This window comes from Dermacentor andersoni, chromosome 2, assembly GCF_023375885.2.
Source record: "Dermacentor andersoni chromosome 2, qqDerAnde1_hic_scaffold, whole genome shotgun sequence".
NCBI classification, from domain to species: Eukaryota; Metazoa; Arthropoda; class Arachnida; order Ixodida; family Ixodidae; genus Dermacentor; species Dermacentor andersoni.
In genome coordinates, this window is record NC_092815.1 from 132,428,186 (window position 1) to 132,450,477 (window position 22,292).

A 22,292-nucleotide genomic window follows, 5' to 3' on the forward strand; every position below is an offset into this window, starting at 1 on the left:
GTGTGCCTTTCAGATGAAGTAGCGAAGCTTTCTTGAAGAAACCTTTTGAACGGCGACAGATGCCGAAAAGATCACAATGCGCAGAATAATAACATTACTTGTAAAAGAGCTCATGAGTGAAACGTGCTAGTAGAAATAGAAAAAAAGAAAGCTCCCTAAAGAGCAGCGCGTAGCACGTCCAGCTTAACGTCCTTGGATTGGCAAATCTGACAGCCACTTACCGCAAGCCATGATAAACAACGCAGCAAAATGTGTGCAAACAAAAAGAATAGCACATAAATTGTTGTAATAATTTATTTTCAGTTATTTCGTAACCCCATATTTGACGTGTACACAGGCTGTTACCATCATATTGGATAGGACCACGTACGCTCGAAGGAGTTCCCGCTTGACGTGAACACACCACTTGCAGTCGACATAGTTCCGTGAAACTGTGCCAAGACGAACCACGAGAGTTTAGTAGGGTTACCTTATAAAAACCTAAATATCTGCATCTCGCAACCGGCCGTCCGCCTCCTTCAGGACATCATTGAAAAAAAAAAAACAATGTAACCGCCAAGCTTGCGAGCAATAAAATCTGACAAAGCGAGCAGTACGTTTTAGGCACGAGCAAAATACAATGCGCAAACACTTCAACCATTCCACGAACTTTTTCTTAAATACTCGTCAACCCAAAAATAAATATTTCCGTACATTCACAAGTAACACTTTCGTAACAGCAGGAACATGTAGATATCTATACACACTGTGCACGGAACAACGATTTTGGTCACTTTATCAACGACAGCACCTGTTTTAAACTGCACGGTATACGGCGGTTATACAGGGTCACAAACGCTCTTTAATATTGTTCTTTTTTTTTCTGGTGAATACACACACATGCAAGTCTTGAGCGCATACACGTACACAACCTTTTAGCCGAACACTTGAACTGGGACTGCCCGGCTGAAGATGCGGTGCCGAAAAAAAAAAAATATCCGAAAGAAGTGCCGAACTACGAGGATCCGACCGGTGGGTGGGCGCCTAGATGACCATCGCGGAGTCTCTCCTGGCTTCTGCCAGGAAATCCGAGCTACGGTACGCCGGCTGTAGATCCCGCTCCCCGCAGCGTGCTCCAATTCTACTTCCAACACACTTTCTCACATTTCCCCTATCTCTTGTTATAGACCCAAATAGCCATATTGTCCCTTCGAAAACAAAACATGTCTTCAATCAAGCAATGCTGTACAAATCTCCAGTAACTTTAGCTTAACCTGCGAGAAGCAGCAAATTCTCGCTCACATTCCTGGCGCGAACGCTGTCCATTGCAAGCCTCGCCGGTTTGGCACAGGGGGTGTACTATAATACGCGAGTATAATAGTGCACATAAATGCTATGGTCTACCCGTGTACTTATAGCGCCAACATTTGCAAGGATCACAGTAATCTTGGGGCTGTTTGCGGTGCAGTGAGCACTGGATATGTGAGCGTCGAGGTACGCGAAGCCTCGACAACTTTGTGCTATTCGGCGCGAATCGGGGTGCGCATTCGCAAGAAGCTCTTACGCTAGAATTGTTCGTAAGAGAAAATTACGGCCAATCAGGACGCCGGACATATCATTAGCGAAGGCTGCCAGCCAATAGCAAAAAAAAAAGCGTTTAAGAAGGAAAAGGTATGTGAATTCGGTCCCCGATTCGGATAGTAATTGTGCATACCACGACTCATAGACTGAATTACCACACAATAAAGTAAGTGGTGGAGATTTTAAAAAAGAAGCAGAATGCCGCAGTCAGATGCTGCATGATTTTTAAAAAAATTATGCAGAGGCGGACACCCGGTCCCGTTTCCTGCGATGTTTTCGAACGTGCTAAATTAAGCTTTCATTCTCAGCTTTACATTGGCAATATAAGTGTGTCTCCGTGGGACAAGCTTTCGTGTTGAATTCACTTCCAAGTCAGAGGCGTCGATCAAATGCTGTACTTGTTTACTAAGCTACAAGTGTCTGGACCAGCACCCTTGTTTTTTTCTCTGGGAGAAAACGCGATGTACTATACCGCAGATAGTTCTAACGGTCATTGATCAGTGAACAGCGAACAGCCAGCGAAGAATTTTGTGGGTTTCGCCAACGTTTTTATTCTGGTACAACGGAACCGCGAAACACTGCTAGAGAAGCTTACACGTCATCGAATTTGCCGCCTGAAACGCGTGTCTGCGGCAGGAAGAGCGCCTACATTTTAGACCGCGCCAGATGGATTCGTCGTACTTCGGCATAAAGCCTTGGCGGCTCATGGAACAGGTGGTGTGCGTGTTTATGAAACACGATCACGTGGCTCGCTATAGTGCCCTCACAGGAGAAGGCAAGAGCAAAATTGGGGACGAGAACGCAAGAACAAAAAAAAATTGCGAATTAATTCAACAGCATTTACCATTAACGCACTTGATAAAGAAAAGGTTTTCCCAATATAGTCTTTGATAATTGTTCCCATGTTGCTTGCCTAACGGCCAGCAAAGATCAACACAGCATCTGATGCTGATTAGATGTTTTCTCTTACTGAAAGCTGGGCGAGTTTGTGTACTACGTTAATAGCATTGTGGACTACGTTAACAACGCCAGGATGACGAGACAAAACACGTCCGTGCAATCTGTGCTTCGCAACGCACCCTCGTTTCTTACGCGTCGCCGTTCTACTGACTCACTTTCTCTTAAAGGCAAGGACACACTGACGTCGTCGCTTCAATATATTTAGGCGAAGATGACCTAGATGTTTTCAAGTCTCTTTCGTTAGCGGAAGGCTCTAATATTTTAATCAGAGGTTGCGTGTATTTGCAACGAGAGATGCATGTCCCACAGGAGTCCTTGGCACCGAAAAAGACAATGAATGGCCGTTACCTCTATGTAAACAGATTAAGTAACATTATTTCCCCCGCATTCACTGGGGGTGACTTGTACTAATTATGTAAACAAACAAGCAAACAAACTAACAAACAATAATTCACGTTCTTCCATATAGGAAAATCGTCTAACAGCGCTTAGTTCAAGACTGTCTCTTCTTACATTCTTACAGAGGGTTGTTCGCAGACGTGTTGTAAACTCTAATAACTACTGCTATAGCACCTTAATCAACATAATGCAACATGCATGAATCGTGCGTGAACCAGCATTTGGACGCAGTTATATCGTCATCCTTGACGCGCCTACTGCTGCTAATGTAAACGTGCAATGTTTCAAGTTCTTGCGAAAAATGCCTTTGCAGAATGCTTGACTGTCGGGACTCGCGTATAGATTGTGACGTGTTAAGCACTTTCAACTGTCATATGAACCGTGCTTAAGGCCATGTTGACAAGGAACATAAGAAACGCGTCATCAAAACGTCATCATACTTCTTGGACTGTTTGCCTTTTTCATTTTCGGAGCTTCATGCACTTCTCCTTTTGTCCATGCGTATCTAAACTCTTTCATTCCAGCTTGAGGTATCGAGTAACCATGCCGCTGGGTTTGTGTGCGAATAGACAACTTGGGCCACTGGATACGTGGAACTGGGCTATGTCCTTGGGTACGTGCCCAAATAGACAACTTGGGTTATCTTCAACTGGGCATGTAACCCTGGGTACATAACCATTCTTGACCAATTATCCAGAATAGGCAATCAGATTTCGAGGCAAGAAATGAAGGAGTAGGCAACGAAAAAAATTGAAGATGTCGGCTAGAGAGTTGTGAAAAAGTCAGCGTCAAAAGCAGCCGAGTGTGGAGAAAGAAGTGACGTTATCGGAACGAAACCAGAGCAATCACAGCACCATACATTTTGTCCTTTGGTGCCTGTCAATTAGGAACACGCCATGGGTCGATGATTACTGCTCTGCGCAAGCTCATTCAAGTGTCCGGAAGGTTACGCTGCTAGGGTAACGAGCGTGGGACGCTTTACTATATTTTAAGTTTTCCTCCTAAGTTTGTGTATAGGCCCTCGCAAAATTTTTGTGATCATTTACTTGCCTAATGCTTCGTATGGATTGTTTGTCTTTACCCCTTTCGGTATTTCTTCGTGTTTACTTTTCAAATACAGTGTGGCCAATCCCCCTCGTTGGTACGAGTCATGTCTTGAGGCGACAACGACAACAGCGCGTACAAGCGAGCAGCGTTGAGTTAAAAAGACGCGAAGATGTCGGTAAAATAAAAGTGAAGGATCCGGCTCTATATCTAGAGGATCTATAGACTTGCCACTCGGGCACCATGCCACGTGATCACTGTCTTGACTCTAGAAATGCATAACTCTGCTCCAAGGTGCCACAAACGTCTTCTGACATATTAGAAAAACAGACACATAGCTAGAAGTGCGCTGAAGACGTTCTGTCTTCATATTGCTGTGTGTCCTGTTCTTTAACGCTGTTAAAACGTATGTCATATTATTCAAACAAATTAACCCGGCTTTCTGCCTTATATACAGCGAATTCAAACAATCTAATCCGGCTTTCTGCCTTATATACAGCAAATGTTATATGTCGTCAGCTAACAATAGTGGCATGCAGTTATCACTAAGCGGTGAATCCTCCTAGAGCTTTACGCTTACATATAATACATGCAGTTTGCATAATTAAACCTGCTCGAATAACATCTAACTTTTTTAGGGGGGAAGCAGGGGGAGGACATAGTAAGTAGGAATTACTTTTGTTTCTTTTCATTTTGGCGCCTATTAGACGACACCGCGTATGAACGACTGACTAGATCTTGCACAGGTCCCTTAGCACGGCATCTTCTTGCTTGTAAGCAGTACCCGAAAATAGTGCTGTCTATTACGGGAGGAAATCAACAATGAGCTGGTGAATTCCAACTTTTCTGTGCCTTGTCTGACACTTATTGCCGAAAAAGGAGCCACTTTCACGTAATGGGTACGGAGTGCAATGGCTCGCATTCTCGTGCCAGGTAGCGGCAAGCCCACATTCTGAATTGACACAGCTACAACTGTATTAAAAGCTCCCGGCAATGTCGCATCTGTGAATTATAATAATGGAGGATTTTCGTACTCCCCTACGTCAATGCATCGCTCTATTCTGTGTAGGCAACAGACAACTCCTACAGTGGGAATTTAAGAAAAAAAATGTCGGCGAGACAAAGGGAAACGCGGTGATGTAATACCATTCTCTGTCATAATTTACGTGGCTGGGGCAGTTATCTCTTCAAGCGAAGCGACTGGATTTATTTGCACATGTTTCATGCGCGCACTCGTCCAACACAAAACTGCTGTGGACTCCCATTCGCACAAAACCCGAGCTATGCGCCTACGAAATTTTAGAACAGGGGCCGACACGAATTGGCTCTCGATCGCCTCCTGTCGAATACGTCGAATGCTTGTTCGCTTGCCCATTCTCCGCCAGCGCCGCGAGGGTGCGACAGACATGTTTTACGGAGCCCAAGTCATGTTCAGACCTCCCGCGCGCTGACAGAGCGGCGAGGACGCCGAGAGGCAATGTGCTCCCGGCGAAGTTGTATACACCGGGCTCAACGTCGTTGCGTCACTCGCCGCCCTAGCCGAACGAGGTGCATTCGGGACGCGCGGCTTCCTCTTAGAAGGCCGAGAAGTTGAGGTCGTGCTGCGCGAATATATGCTCGAAGCGGGCCGGCACGATGGCCTTGCGGTAGCACCGGGGCACGCGCATGCCCGACTTGAGGCCGAGCTCCTCGGCCAAGGCGACGCCGTCCGGGTTGCAGTCGACCACCATCATGGTGAGGCTGACGCGCGTCAGCGGGTTCCCGTCCACCAGCGCGCGCAGCAGCACGTCGGCCGCCTGGCGGTCCTCGGCGTACATGGGCCCCATCATGGCGCCGCCCAGGATGTTGGTGCCGATCTTGCCGAAGCCGCACACGACCTCGCTGCCGTCGGGCCGCCGCCGGACCACGGCGCGAGCGAAGCCGTCCGTGTCGTACACGGTGTAGGTGACCGCCTTCTCGCGGTTGTAGCAGTGCACCAGGGCGTCGTAGGCGATCACCTGCGACGGCGGAAGAAGACGCCCGTACATACGGCAGGCCAGTGCACGCCGAGTTACATGGGTACAGTAGACTACCGGCAATTAGACGGAAGTCTAATTACTTGATCAACTGGAATAATTACGCGACTGAAGGTAGGATCCTTCAATCCGGCCTTCGATTCCACCGTGTTTAGAAGTCTCAGAATGCGTTGATGCGTGATAAACAATTCTTCGCATTGATTATTTATTAGATTTTATTTCATTTATTTATTTAATACATACTGCGTACCGCATTGCCATCCAAGCTGGTCAAGGCACGCGCAATAAAAAGTAAAGATAATGAGTACAAAACGCGATTGTAAGCACTACGTTAATGCAATGTACATGACACAGTCAAGAGGACTCTAATCTACAAGGCTGAGCTTGACGGTTCCACTAATATATTGTGCGTGGAAAGAAATGAAAACTGAAAAGCGTTAGTTTTAGCAAAATATTGATTTAGAAAATGGGCTCGACGATTTCATGTGTGTCCAGAGTACGGAGGGGATAAATATGTTCTGGGGTCAAGGGCTAATTTATGCTTAAGAAGCAAATAAGGAAAGTTCACACGCTTCTTTTTTCTTCGGCATTCTGTCTTCGATTTGATTCACTTGTGTGCTTTAACGCACTGAGGAAACAAGTATGCTGTGAATGACGCCACGTTGTGGAGGGCTCGGGAATAATCTTTTACCATATTGGTTTTTCCGACTGGAACCCACATGAGTGTTCTCTGGAATTCGAATTTTCGTATGATGCGAATACACATGGGGTCCAAGAAAATTTCAATTATTGGAAGTCTATTTTATCAAGCCGAACGGAAGCCCTTTGTCCAAATTCCACATCTTAGCATCTGCTAAAGCGCAACTATTTATTCACATGCCTGACCAATGATTGGCTTCCAACAAGCGTATGTACGAGGTGGCAGATATCGTAGTGAACAAAGCACAGAAAACAAAAGAACAAAAGTGTGCAGATCCTAAGCACTGTGGAAATCTATGCTATCCGAAGCGTTTTGCAGATGGCTATCAAGGATTGTTTGGGGTTCCGCAAAACGACACCAAATGTACGAACATGTTCCAGTAATTTGAATAGTTGTGTTTGTGGGTCACGAGAATAGGTGTGTGCGACGAAAGCAGCACGACAGCAACCAAGTATTACCCAATCGTATGACGGCAATGACATGATTTCTACGCCGATTATTTGACGTGAGCCTACGACATGTTGATTTCTGGGTTCTACGTAGGTGGTGGGCAAGCGTATAAGCGGGAGAAGCACAGATTGCGACGCCATGAGCGACTAGCTGTTGTACAATCGTGCGTATATATGGCTATTTTCTGTGGTGTAGGTTAAAACGACGATGACATTTGTACTTAGGCGAAGAAATGTTAAAACGATTAAATTGGGCGATCATGAAGTTTGTACAACGTCACGCAGTTCGTACGTAGCGTAAGCTGCTACGAGGAAGTAGGTCCTTGTTCTTAAGAAACCAGCAAGATGCTTTTTATCCGTACATACATTCAAGTATCGCTGACCGAAGCCATACCAGAATTTGTAGTTTTCACAATAGAAAACCACCCATGTAGGATATCCCATTACCTATGCGAGGTTGTAGCCTCGTATAAGTTTCTCAACCGCAGGTTTTCTATTGAGTACTCAAGTAAAATGCCCAGGAAGCGCTCCTTAAGGGGTCTGGCAGAAAAAGTCTTTCCAGTCCCTCTATATAGATCGATTTATCAGACAAAATTAGGAAACGGCGTTCTGAAACGTGCCCAAAAACATGTTTGTGCCTGCAGGGGTCAAAACGTTTTTCTTTAAACTTCGCGCAGACACACTCCAAGTAAAAAGGCGGCTTGAATGACGAGATATGTTTGTGGCGTATATAGTAAATTGCCTTTTATGCAGGAAACAAGAAACAATATAACATGTTTTCATTCACTGTTGGCACGCTGTCTTCTATTGGGATGTCCTTCAACGGACACTGCAGAAAGACCTTCCAGCAGGTGCGCATGGCATAAGATTTGTACGTGTTCAAGGTATAGTGCCCCTCATGACGTGTTTATGCTTCCGAACTATTATAGCATAGTGAGGTCCCTTGAAAATTTTGTCAAGTATGTACCAACTAGGCCCGCAGAAAGTTCTTCTAGGTCACTTATGGATATCCAAAACGCTGACCCCATGCACGATCAGTTAATGCTCTTTTTGTTGAGAATGTCACAAAACTCACACATGTGCTAAACACCAAGGCGCTGAAGAGGAAGAGTTTCATATATTCGATGTCCTTACACAGTTGAAAGTTCATAAATAAACGCAACTAGCCTTACACAGGCTGGTGGATGAATTGTTTACGTTATATTTGTAAATGTATGTTTCGTTACATACAGAAACAGAAGAAAAATATGTGATTGTGGTCTAATCGTTAGAGCACCCGGCTACTGTGCTTGACAGCGGAGGTTCGATTCCTACATCGTCACACTTTCTTTTTATTAAAGCGAGGCTAGACAAGAACTCACCTACCTGCCGCAAAGTGTCAAGAATGGGACAAAGAATGCTTCGTGTTAAACATAGATATCTGCGTTCCATTTCTCTGCGCCTTCAATACGCACTCGTACGATCAGACAGGCAACAACATCGTAGCAAAATATATCGAAGGACGTGATGGAAATGAGAGCATCTCTCTGTTCGCCCACACAATGAATGAAAGGCAGCTTCCGCATAATACAATGATGTTTTCGTGCTGGAGGAATGGACAAAAACAAGGACATGTTCAGCAGCTGCGGGGCTCTATAGTGTCGCTTACGATGCGCACCTGGGGCAAAAGGCTGGCGCTCACGGGCACAGCGCGCAACTCATTTGTGGGCCGCGCCAGCTTGTCGGTGTTGACGGCGGTGCCGCTGTAGACGAGCGTGTTCCACGTGTCGAGGTGGCCGAAGCCCGCGCGGTCCCGGTACGTGCTGAGGTGCTTGGGCACGGCGTTGAGGCCAGCGTTGCAGTCGCCCAGGCGCTTGGCCATGGCGCGCCAGATGCGGATGCCGATGCCTCTTCCCTGTAGGTGCTTGCGCACCGCGTACATGCCCACGAAGAAGAGCGACTCATGCTGGCGCACGCAGGCACACGTGGCCACCACCTGACCTGCGAAGAAGGAAGATATGTCGAAATAGGACACATGGTTGTTTTTTTACGCCGCCGCTACACCCTGCATGGGCCCTGAGGGCTTTATTGCGGCTTACAAGTGGGACAGTAGTGTGTGTGTGAGGGGTGCTGGGGAGGTTGGTCCGTGGATGGAGACAGTACTCAAAGCATTCCTAGTACCATGAGAGCGCTGACTCACGAATATAGGGAATAAGAAAAATTCGGCAAGTGCGCTCCGCTTCGTCTGACCTAAGCAAGGTGCACAAGAACACTGATAGTAACAAGGCAGGCGTCGGTGCCGAAATATCAAGTGTTTAAATAATTTTTCATCTTGGTTGGCCTCCGTGCTGCATTTCGCCGTGATACTTCCCGACCCGACAGTATTCCGTCACATTCACGACTTTATTATTGAATACACCTTATAGTCTACAACAAAATCATCGGTCATCAATAAGGTCGCTTCTAACGAGGTGGATATCCATTGCGAAGTGTTCATCGACTTTGAGCCTCGTACCACCCAGCGAGAAAAAAAAAAACAGAAGAAAAATTGGGATTTCCAATCGGACCAATTGGTGTCTCAATTTGACTCGTTGGAAATAATACGAAAAAAAAAAAAACTCTAGATGGTCGTAATCTTGGTATGCCGCGTATATACTTGAAATTCCTTTAGAAAAGCTTACTCATGCACGCACACACTGTGGTAATTGTCTTGAATGGAATATCCTCCATTCACCCCTTCATTAAGAGACGCAAGCTAGGTGCTATATATGTAAGCAAAATTTGATTGACCAAATTGCGCTAGTGGTTGATATGATATTAGTAAATTTTCAAGGCAGATTTTACTTCAGAGAAAGCTGACTACTTCTCTGCATTGGTCACACCAAAATACAAAGATCTTTTATTTGAAGACTCACATAATAATTACGCTATCATCATTATCAATTATTTCACTGTTTTACGAGATAACTCATACAGTGACTTCCAGTTGGGCCCAGTTGGGAGCAATTGACATATAAAGCTCCAGTGCTGTCCAAGTGGTACCACTTGGACTTCCAATGATGTCCATTTGGAACCAATTGGGTTCCATTTAAAAAACAAACTAAATTTGACTGGGAAGGTGCTCGACTGCTGTACGAGTTTGTACGTTTTGGCCATTATCCGTGGTCTGGGAATCGTAGTATTGACTTTCGAGGCGAGCATAATGGCGGAAGGTCCGTCGTGGTAGGGCGTGTCTTAAGCGTCTTGTAGTCCGTTCTGGTCAGCCTTACACTAGATTGTCGTAAGAGACCCTCAAAACGAGCATGGAGTTGACGGAACATGACCTGTACGGTGTTGTTTATTAATGGCATGTTTGTTATGTTTCTTAATGGCTTGGTTAATGGCTGGTAACTACGGCTAAAAGGAATACCGGTGGCTCTACAATTCTCTACGTTTTCAAGCATCGAGATTGAAGCTTCGCTTGCGAGTGCCAGTTGCTGATTCAGCTTGCATTCACCAAACCTTATGAAACCAGTGGACAACGAAGCCAAGGAAATTGTAGGGGGAATTGAACGTTACTGTAACTGAAATGCATAGTGAGAAAATATGAAATCAAAGTAGACCAAAATACACACTTGCTGCAGGTGGGAGCCGAATCAGCATCTACCGCTTTACGCGCACTACGCAGCATACCTACCGAGCTACAGCGGCGGCTGTCCAGTCGACGACTTTCTTGTGTAATTGTCTCTGTGTACTTTGGATCCAGCCCTGTTTAGCCTAAGCCACTCACGATTATGACAGCGAGTGGGGAACAACGTGTTCAATCTGTTATTTGTTTATCACTTGTAACTAACACATTTCAAATAAAGACGTACACCGACCAAGTAAAACGTTTTAAAAAACAAGTCGTTCCGGCTTCCATACGGAAGCGTTATTCACAATGGGGCAAAAAAGGTGGAAGTGCCTGTTTAAGTAGGTTTTAGCATGTCCAAAAGAATTTTACACACGGTAAACTTTATTTGGTCGGTGTACGTCTTTCGATGTCATGTTTCATGCCGACAAAGACGGGCTTCTGTCGAACTCTCGATTAAAATAACACGATGTCAATCCTCTCGGTTCCTGTTGTTCTTCTCGCTCATATACGAAACCTGAGGCGTATACTCTTCGGACTGCGTGTGCCCATTCTCGTTAGCTCATTAGGGAGGGCGACTGTCAAGACAAGGCGGTGGTGCCGTATTCTATTTCGGGACCAGGACAAACGTATTCTGCCGACGAAGTGTATGTCCGTAGACGAACGCGTCAGTTTCTTCTCCACGCTGTTTACTTGAGAACATCACCTTTTCTATTCGTACCTAATGGACGCACTCACAGGGACAACATACCAGGAAAAGAAGTTGTGCGAAAACTCTCCCCAAGTATTCCTAATTCGATACGCAGAGGTGCGCACTTTGCAGGTTTGGCTGATCTCTAGGTGAAGTGCAATAAATTTACATTCGGCGTTGAACGGTCGCTGGGCAATCTTTAGGCGGTTATTGATGACTTAGGGATAGTACGGTAACGGTAAGTCGCTCAGATTACACGAGGCAGATGTGCGGCCATCACCGCCGTGTGGTTTTTCGTGAATGTAGGGTTCCTGTTGGGATAGTTGATTAAGTTTCTTATTCGAGTAACGTATAATCATTCATCACTTTAGCCTTTATTTGACTAATTGCTTTCGATGCAGGGTTTTTCAAAGATTTACTGATTAATCGAAATTCTTGCCATACTTTTAAAAAGGTAGAAGCACAGTTTCTTACTTTTCTAGGACCCTATTTTATTGTTTGAGAGGTGGAACCAAGTTTGAACCAGAAGTGTACTAACGCTTGAAAAAGTATAATCTTTACTTGTTAAATACTAAACATAGTTGGCACTAGTGGCTTTTGTACAGATAAACAACATATGTTATAAAATAAAGCATAGTCTCAATTGGCTGGGATGTTTGAATGAAACCGGTGCCTTCTTTGAATGACCATACCAGCAACATGCGAGAATAGGTGCTCGAATGCTATAGATTTACTCGAATCGGCATAACTCTATCGCTATGTCAAAAAATTTAGAGGACGCTCAAGTTTCGCCTTTGAGAGTGAAACGCCGATTGCATCAAAATATCCCTGACTGCTTCTCACGCTTCCCGGCAACTGCAGCTTATGTAACCGTGATGTTCTCCTGGAAAGGCTGGCGACGAACGTCATGCACGAAGGCGAGCTTTCTGGTTCTCTTTTTTTTTTGTTTCCCCACCACGGTGGCCACCGCTGCCGCGGATGGATGGATGGATGGATGCTATGAGCGTCGCCTTTGGAACGGGGCGGTGGGTTGTGCCACCAAGCTCGTGTTATTGTATGGCCTAATGTCCTACGTATGTTTAAAAAAAGAAACATGATAAATTTCTACCACGAAACTTTCTGAACTTCTATTGGGAACTTTGTTCTTGTACGCCTTCGTTGTTTGTCGTTTGCTTGCTTTTCTTCCACCAGTCTTCCAATCGCCACTTGATAATCTCTAGTGCGGACATGCTCACTTCCTTCTGCTCTCGCTGAACCCAAGGGCTTCAAGTACGCCAGAGGTGTATAAATCGATCTCTGGGCAGATGACGGCTTGGCATCACTATGGGACTCAGAAAAAGTTGACAGTCGCTCTACCACAGCCGCGCAGGCACTGCTCGTGCGCCGCCATTTCAGCATGATTTCAAAATGTTTCAACTCTCGAAATCGAACAAGTCTAATCGATTAAGTCGATTAAATGAAAGGCAGACATCGATGAAGATTAATCGTTTTGCGGGATACATTTATTCGATCAATCATTCATCGGTATTACCAATTCTAGTTTATGTTCGAGGGCTAGGGCTGCATAAAAAATTATCATTTTCGTCCGAAGGCCAAGCAGTGGAGGCGATAGAGAAGTTTAGCGTGCGCTTGATCTCTTTGCACGTGGAGGCGAAACTGCGTAAAGCAGCAGGAAAGACAACGGCTGCTGCGCAGAAGGCACATAGCAGGCATGTCACAACGCTGGAGCGATGAGGAACGCAATGCAGCGGCGTTACTGGGCGTCACACGTCGATGCTCCACGAGATGAGAGCGAAAACCCCTGCAGGCAGTCTTTACAGCACGCGCCCCCTGGGCTCGCTCTGCGTATGCTTCGTCCAGTCGTGAGCACGAACTTCAATATAACCTCCAAATGAATATTTTACAATAAATCACCGTGTAATTAACACGTTAAATGGAAGAACGTGTCATTATTCATGGTTATGCGGCCAACATGAAGTGGAATCTACCTACTCACCACCGCCAACATTTTTCCTTTCGAATTTATTCTGTTTTTTTATACATCGTCTCTTTAAAGCGATTTGTCTTACGTGACAGACGGGTTTCCTCGTTCGGTAGGCATAGAAACGCATTTAAAATCAGTTCTCAAACATCCTTGGATGAGGGCGACGGAAAGCATCGGCGTTTGTCAGTACCCAGTGGAAGGATTATATAAAGTAAGCTTGACGTTCACTAAGCGTTCCACTCAGGCTAGCTTGTGCCGAACGGTGTGGTGTGATATGGCATGTGCTCCGCAAGAACGCAAGTTTGTGGGTCTTTCGTTAATCATGGTGCTGTGAGAGATCGCGCATTTGCGCTACTTAATTGGCTTACTATGTCAGACATTGAGTTGTAGTATGGTCGCTTGTAAGTTTGGAGAGAGCAAGATACCTGTCCAGAGCATCAAAATGAAGCAGCTGGCTTTGAGCCCCGCATTAGTCATACTACCCGTGTACACTTTCTGCTAATAGGACACAGCAGATATTGTGGCTCATTCTTTGCGCAGGAGGATCCAACCACTGTCAACGGCAACTTTCGTGGTTATTATGGTGTACGCATAGTCGGGATTAAACGGTTGCGTCGAATCATGCCCTTCGCTTCATTAATTCGAGGCAGAAGTTTCATTTTGAAATTAAGCCAGGCCGTGAGTATACCCGACCTGCACTGAGGGCCACACGCCTTTGTTACGCAATGAGCCCTCAGTTCCGTGCCGTCGGGATACGTGCTGGCGGTGCTGCTAAGGATGTTGACAACCCAAAACCTCGAACAATGAAAATGAAAAGCATAAACGCTACGCACAAACGTTGTCAGAAATATCCCTTCCCGATATATGTCGTTCGGCTGTCTGGTGCGGTTCCCGTGGTGCTCGTGGCACTCGAGACCTTTCAATGGCGAGCACGAGTGTGCTTTTCATGTCCCAGGCGTTGAAACTGGCGGCATACCGCAGGAACTCCATTGGAACAGCCCGTAACCAGCCTTGCGGTCGAAGGCAACGTAGCCCGCATTCCTTTAATCAAAGAGTGTACATTCTGCAAACGTTTGTCAAACCATTCCTGCTGCCGGTTGTCGCTGTTCAGCATCTCATCAGCAAGCACTTTATAACTTTGACATTATTACAGGACAAATCCCGTCCAGAAACAGTGATTGGCTAGAGTTAAGTGACCAGATTTGTCGAACAAGAAGTGAAAACAGTGTACCCGATGGTCGGAGCTATAGCTGTTCGCTATATGTGCTTTCGAGTTCCCCTGCCTTGACGACTTTGGCTTATCACGGCGTTCATATCCTTCGTTCCTCGTTGTTCTTCATTTGTTTCTCCAATACGATTCTGCAAGACACCGATCGCTTACCTTTGTTTGTCGTCAAACGAACCAAACAGTGATAGGATTATGCAGAGGTCCGCGCCGCGAATTTAGAAGCCCAGTTTGATCTTACCGCTCGCGAATTCCTGTATTCCGAGCCTTGATGTCATAACCAGGTTTTTTTACCTCCTTTTACGCTTTCTATTATTGCTGTCCCGCTCAGTCATCACACAAAAAGAAAAAAAAACAGGAAATAAACAATCGACAAAACAGGAAATAATAATTTCTTCTCGTTCTGAGGTATTCTCATTCCGGTGCCGAGCACCGACATAAAACGAAGCTCGAAGCACCCTTTCGCTGGGCTCCGCACTCATTTCCGCTGCTGACCGTCGGCCGACGACAGTCAGAGAGAGAGAGAAGCTGGGGAGAAGCTTCTCTTCAGGCATACCGCGTTCCATATTCTGCGAATTAATCTTCGACTGGGAAAAGAGGAATGGGAGGCCGAGGGAGCGGGTTGGGAAAGGGTCCCACATTCCTTGGGCGAACGGCCTTCAGCTTACGACGAGCCGATAGAGGGAGCAGTAAACGAAAAAAATAAAAATAACAGGAAATCGGGGGCAAAATTCTATATTGAAATGGGCTAACTGACGAAGCTAACTTTGTTCGGGGGCTATATTGGAGTTCACGCACGCGCGATGGAACGGTGTTATGAACAGTCGTGAACGCGAGGGAAGTAAGTAGAAGAATGACAAAGGTAAAGAGAACGCAGATAAACAAGAGGGCAAAGGAGAACTCCGCAGTGAGGCTGCGCTCGCAAGGAGCGCCGCTGCATAAGCGAGCGCGAACTGTTGAAGCCCGCGTGTATACTGGTTTTCCCGTATACCTCCGTGCACTGGCACAGAGCAAGGGGAAAGCACTCGAGGGTATGAGGATATGCGCCACTCCAGGAGGAAGGTTCGGACCACCCTGTGCTCGTGCGCGAGCTCACATGGCGGCAGCGGCGGCGGCAGCCTTTACGACCAGACCTGTCCGCGAATCTCGCCCCCGTTTCGTCACCGCGGCCCTCCCAGGAATGCCAGCGGCGCCCGTGCCTTTGGTCGTTCTTCTGACCCCTCCCTTCCCTCGACACCCAGATCGCTTTCCCGCAGTTTCCCGAGGGCACGCCGTAATATATATATGGTGTACAGTACAGGCCATCGATTCTTGGCTCACGCCTTTCTCCGAAGCCGTTGCGCAATGCTATAGTTTTGTGCGTCTGATTTCGATTTACCCTCGTTTCGTCTTTTCCTTCCTTCTTTCTTTCTTTCTTCTCCCGTTTGCTTACAATTCCCAACAATGCCATCCCTACGGAGCCGCAGCTGTAGTTCACCCATTCCCATTTCCTTCGCGGCCTCACTCCCGCAGTCTCCTCTCTGGGTCACGGCGGCGTTTAATTTGGTCTCCTTTGCCGTCTTTGTCATTGCGCTGTTTGCGTGCGCCTCCGTTCTGCTCCAATCTTCAGCGTGGCGCACAACAACACATCCCAAAAGAGAGCCAGAGGTGAGGAACTTCTTTGGGAGACCTCCCCAACTTCTCTCTCATTCTTTTTTCTTTCTCATGCCACTTTCTTCTCGAATTTCCCCCGGAGTTTCCTCCCGAGTCCACCGCCAGCCCTTCGCGCTCTCTGACCGTGGAACCAACGTCATCATCGTCTTACACTGCGGCGGGCCTCGCCAGCTAACTCCGGCTCCCGCACGGCCTTAGCCCGGCCTGCGAGGACTCGAATTGCAGTTGACAGCTGAGGTCGGCGCATGCGCGGTGGAGTGGTGATGCGGTTTTCTGGTTGTCGGTAGGGTGGAAGTATAAGGCAAAAGGGAGCGCCTTTTCCCTCGGCTGATGATTCCTTCTTGAGCGAGTTCCCTCGGCAGCTGAGGCAATCTGCTGTATTCTACTACCTGCGTATTCTGACATGCGCCTTTGAAACAGTGCACGCCAAAGCAAGTGAAGAAACAAATGGAAAAGGGGGATAAGATTTTCTCTCTCTTTTCTTTATTTCTTTGTTTGCACAGTCAACTGCAAAGGTTTACGAACCGTGGTATCCTAGAAAAATTGGTACACTTCTGAAACTTTGAAACACAGCCTGGTGTTTGCGTTTCTAGAATGTATTAATAATAATAATAATAATAATAATAATAATAATAATAATAATAATAATAGTAATAATAATAATAATAATAATAATAATAATAATAATAATAATAATAATAATAATAACAAGCTTAGCTTTATGTCCACTGCAGGACGAAGACCTCTCGCAGCTATCTGCAATTACCCCTGTCTTGAGGCAGATGATTCCAACTGGCGCCTGGAAATTTTCTAATTCCATCAGACCACCTAATTTTCTGCCCTCCTCAACTGGGTTTACCTTCACTTGGCACCCATTCTATAACTCTAATAGTGCGCCGGTTATCTACCCTACGCATTACATGGCCTTCCCAGCTCCATTTCTTCCTTTTGATATCAATTAGCATATCGACTACTCCCGTTTGCTCTCTGATCCGTACCGATGTCTTCCTGTCTCTTAGCGTTACGCCCAACACTGTTCGTTCAATCGCTCTATGCGTGGGCCTTAGCTTGTTCTCGAGCTTCTTTGCTAACCTCCAAGTTTCTGCCCCACATGTTAGCACGGGTATAGTGCAATGATTGTACACTTTTCTTTTCAATGACAGTGGAAGCACCCAGGAAGGAATTGGTAATGCCTGTCGGGTGTTCTCCAATCCATTTCTCTTTTTTTTTTCAATCAGTTTCCTTCTAATGATCGGAGTCTCCTGTGAGTAATTCAGCTAGGTAAACGTACTCCTGCACATACTTTAGAGGCTGCCTGGCGATCAAGAATTCTTGTTCCCTTGCAAGTCTATTGAACATTATCTCTGTCTTCTGCATATAAATATTCAACCCTACTCTGGCACTTTCTCGTTAGAGATCGTCAATAATTTGTTGCAATCCATCCCCAATGCTGCTGAACAGGACAATGCCATCTGCAAACCGAAGGTTGCTGATATATTCGCTTTTGATCCTCACTCTTAAGCCTTCCCAGTATAATAGCTAGGATACTTCTTCAAAGCATGCAGTCAATAGCATTGAAGCAATTTTGTCGCCTTGCCTGGTTATTTTCTTGATAGGTAATTTTTTTTTTTTACTTTTCTTGTGGAGAAGCAAGCTAGCTGTGAAATATTTGTAGAGATTTCCCAAGATATTCCATAACTGCTAATATCTCTACAGAATCAAATGGCTTTTCATAATCTATGAAAGCCATATAGAGAAGTTGATTGTACTCCGCAGATTTCTCAATCTCCTGATTGATGACATGGACGTGATCCATTGTAGAATATCCATTCCTGAAGTCAGCCTGTTCTTTTGGTGGATTTAAGTCGAGTGTTGCCCTGATTATACTGGAAATTATCTTGGTGAATATTTATACAACACTGAAAGCTCGCTAATGGACATTTAATTCTTCCATTCCTTAACGCCTCCATTCCTATGTATTAGTATAATGCTGGCATTCTTCCCGCTCTCAGGCATACTTAAAGTGGTGAGATATTGTGTGTAAAGAGCCGCAAACTTTTCAAGCATAATATCTCCTCCATCTTTCGTTACATCGACAATTATTCCATATTCTCCGGCCGCTTTTCCCCGGGACATGTCTTTCACGGCTATTCTAACTTCATTGCTAGTTACATAAGGGGCATCTGTATCTTGTTCATCACTACTTCTAATGTAGGTTGCGTGACGGCTGTGGGTAATGTACAGGTCAGTATAAAATTCTTCTGCAGCTTTTGCTATATCATCGAAATTGCTGATGACATTACCCTACTTATCTTTCAATGCATACATCTTGCCTTGTTCTATTCCAAGTTTTATCCTTATTGATTTCATGTTGCGGACGTTTTTTTACTGCTTCCTCTATAATCCCGACATTATAATTTCGAATGTCGCTTACTGTCTTCTTGTTTTATCAGCTTTGACAGTTTTGCGAATTGTATCTGATCTCAAGAGTTAGAAGCTTTCATGAGATGCCGTTTCTTTATTAGGTCCTTTGTTACTTGGTAGAGCTTACCTACTGGTTGCCTTGGTGCCCTTACCTCCCAGACAACCGCAACTTCTGGAGTCAGCCTGGTCACGGTTTCATTCATTACCTCTTATGTTATCTTCATCTTCCTGTTCTAAAGCTGCTTATTTTTTCGCTAGCACCAGCCTGAATTTGTCTGCTTTTACCATTACTGCGTCCATGTTGGCCTGTTTCTTCTTGACTAATTTCACTCTTTCTCTCTTCAAAATGAGATAAATTGTAGACCTCACTATCCTATGGTTACTACCCTTTACCCTGCCTAAGACTTTTACATCTTGCACTATGTTAGGGTCGACAGAGAGTATGAAACATATTTCATTTCTTGTTTCTCCATAAGAGCTTTTCTGTCCACTTCCTGTTACAGCGCTTCCTAAAGAAGGTATTCATTATTAGGAGTCTGTTGCTTTCCGCGAATTCTACCAACATCTATCCTCTACTATTCATACAATCAATGCCTTGGTTGTCAATTGCTAGTTCCTCAGCCTGCTTTTCCCCAACTTTTATATTGAATTCGCCCATGACAACAGTATACTGAACTTGCATCTTTCTCATGGCTGATTCAACATGTTCATAAAACTGTTCTATTTCTTCATCATCATGACTGGAGGTTGGAGCGTAGGCTTGTACTACGTTTACTTTATATCTCCTACTTAGCTTCATTACGACGACTGCTCGTTAATGCTGTAGGATTCATCAATGTTGCCCGCTATGTCCTTATGAATAAGAAATCCTATTCCGTATTCTTTCTTATCATAAGACCTCTGTAGCAGAGGACGTGGCCGTTAGTCAGCACTGTACAAGACTCACTAATTCATCTAACCTCACTAAAGCCAACAATATCCCAGACAATGCCCGATAACTCCTCAGAAAGCCCTGCTAAGCTAGCCTCATTCGAGAGGGTTCGCGCGTAAGACGTTGCCAGGTCCAGTTTACTATGGCATATGGAATAAGTAGCGTAAGTTCTGAGCAAGCACACACATCGGCGTAGGAACAACAGGGCCCGTATTCCCAATGGTTTTCGCTTGTAAGTGTTTCTTGCCATTAGTCGTGCACCTTCGCTAATAAAATGTCCAGCAATAGAATCGGCTGTAATTTTCTTTTACGGACAGTTCCAGCGTAAAATCTTTTTATGAACACGGCCCAGTATTTCACTTCTAAGTAATCGCCCGCATATTTACTAGGCACATTAAGCCTCAAGTTGTCGCATCACGTACGAAAACACTGAAAAAAAAAAGAAACGATAGTATCAATTTTTGGTGTCAAGATATCTAAATGTGCTTGACGTGCGACAGCACTGTCCACTGTGGCTTCGAAACTAAGAAGCCGCGCTTGTTGCGCTATCGAGGACGACGACTGCTGTAGTACGAATCGATACATGCAAATTATGTAAAGCAATATGCGCTTCTCTGTTTCCGAGACAACATAAGCCTTCTTTAAATTATTTTTTTTTGTCCTTTCCGATTATTTTATTAGCTATTCGCCATTGCTTGGCATGAAGCCCCCTCCCCCCCCCCCCTCCCCCACCCCTTGCGGCCCTTCACTCTGAATAAAGGGGTTCAGTTTGAGTCAATGCTAACGTTTTGCTAGGAAACTTCATCCGCTAGCATAATTTATGAGCTGCTGTGCATCAAAGTCGCAAGGGCAGGCTGGTTGCGGTTTATGAATTATAACATCAATGGCCTACTCATAATTTCACAAAACAGAGAAGAGCGTCTAAGTCGAGTGCCTTGTTTGACGCTAGGCAGGAGCAATATGGCTGACGTAGCGCATTTTATTCAGCGCTTGAAAAGCCCGAGGGACGTGAAAAGTTCCCGGTTTTCTTTCATTTAAAGAAAAAAAGTTTATCGGCAGGATATGCATGAGGAATCAGGGCACTAGCCGCTCTTTGGTATGGTACACACGATGAACGGGTAATACGGGATTGTAGTTAGACGATAGTGAAGAAAAGAAATAACTTTAGTCGGGACATATAAGTTAGTCGACAATAGACATTGTGCGTCGATCGGCCAGGGTCGGTAGATGAAGTTGTGATTTTAGTGTCATGATAGTAGAGTTGTAAGAATAACCGTTTAAGATGAACCTTGTAGCACAGTTCTGGACTGATTCGAGTGTTTTAACCAGATTTAGTCAGTAAGAGTCATACGCTGCACTTGCACACTCAAGTTTCGGAAGGACTATTTTGTATGCTAACAGCTTAACAGATACGTGCGGTATACGTCGGGTGGTCTTTTAGTAGGCATACGAACCGGTGCTTAGGGCGCTCGAGCGCTCCAACTCTAGGTGCACGTTCTACTGCAATCATTTGCTATAAGCTAGGAAACAGGTTGAACGTGTCCGTCCCCGGCTTAGTAGCTTTCCCAGGCTTCGCAAAACGATGTACGTAGTATAGAAAGGAAAGTGTTTCATCACGGCGGTTATGAGGCTGTAGATGAGTGCAAAAACAGCTGCGCGCCTGCTCTCGCTATCAGTGCAGTGTGCAGCCAAGGGGAAAAGACACGCTCGCCAAAAAGTGACGCTTAAAACGTGGCGCCTGTTACGTGTTTCCGAATCCCGAATTGCTTCCGGCGCATGCAACCAGCAAAAGCATAGCCTTCGAGATCTGCTGGTTACGTTATTCAGAGAAAGCCGTCGCTCGGGCGTGGTCGCGAGAAAACCACAAATTGAACCGGAGGATGAGAGCCGTATATAGCCGGGACTTCGTATAGACTGACCGGGGCAAGAAAGGCAGCAGTAAGAAAAGAAGCCATCCCAGAAGTGTATGCGTGCACTTGGAAAATGCCAGGAACAACATGGTGCAGCAGCTCAAAAAGTACAAGGATCCACTTCCCGCCCCCTCCCTTCAAAAAAAAAAAAAAAAGGGAAATAAAGAAAAAGAACAAGAAGACGATCCACGAGAGAACACAACGTAACTTCTGATCACAGTATTTCATTTAAAGGAAATCAAACAATCACCAAAGTCAGCTAAATTTTCCCATACAGTTCTAAAATTAACATTTTACTAAATACTCCGGGCCTAATTAACTGCTAACAGCGGTGTCAGGCTTCATGTTATGAATATGTTGCCAGGCACTGCTTTACCTATAACTTTTCTGTTATCGTTATTAGAAAATCTCAGTGCCATTCCATTCTGTGAAGAAGGATAGCCAGCGAAGCTGTGTATGTGGGCCCCTTAATGCCGAATTGCACCTCCGCCGCGGGTCAGCCTGGCATTGCACTATCTTCGGGATCGGCCCACGTATGGGGAGTGCTTAACGCCTGCTTCAACTCCGCCGCGGTTCGGGCCGGTATTGCACTATCTTCTGGATCGGCCCACGGAGTTTTTTGGTTGCCACGACACGAAAATTTTCTTGCACTGTAGAGGTATACAGCTTCGCTGTAAAAATTATTCTTTGTTTTACTGATGCATATCTCGTCTTCGCAGTGAACTTTAGCACTGTGTTGGGGTGTAGGATACGCCTGA

At 45.5% G+C, this 22,292-nt stretch overlaps 1 protein-coding gene across 3 annotated transcripts in view; it reads right to left on the bottom strand.

Annotated features, from left to right (window-relative positions):
- Positions 1-276: 276 nt before the first annotated feature.
- Positions 277-22,292, bottom strand: part of LOC126540727 (uncharacterized) — a 175,787-nt gene continuing 153,771 nt past the window's right edge. For all 3 annotated transcript variants that reach the window (XM_072286545.1, XM_055076244.2, XM_050187573.3), the window contains 2 exons: positions 8,785-9,107; positions 277-5,960 (listed from right to left, as the gene is read on the bottom strand). In XM_072286545.1, the coding sequence (XP_072142646.1) occupies positions 5,538-5,960; positions 8,785-9,107 (746 nt within the window). In that variant the 3' untranslated portion in view covers positions 277-5,537. The remainder of the gene's footprint in view (positions 5,961-8,784; positions 9,108-22,292) is intronic.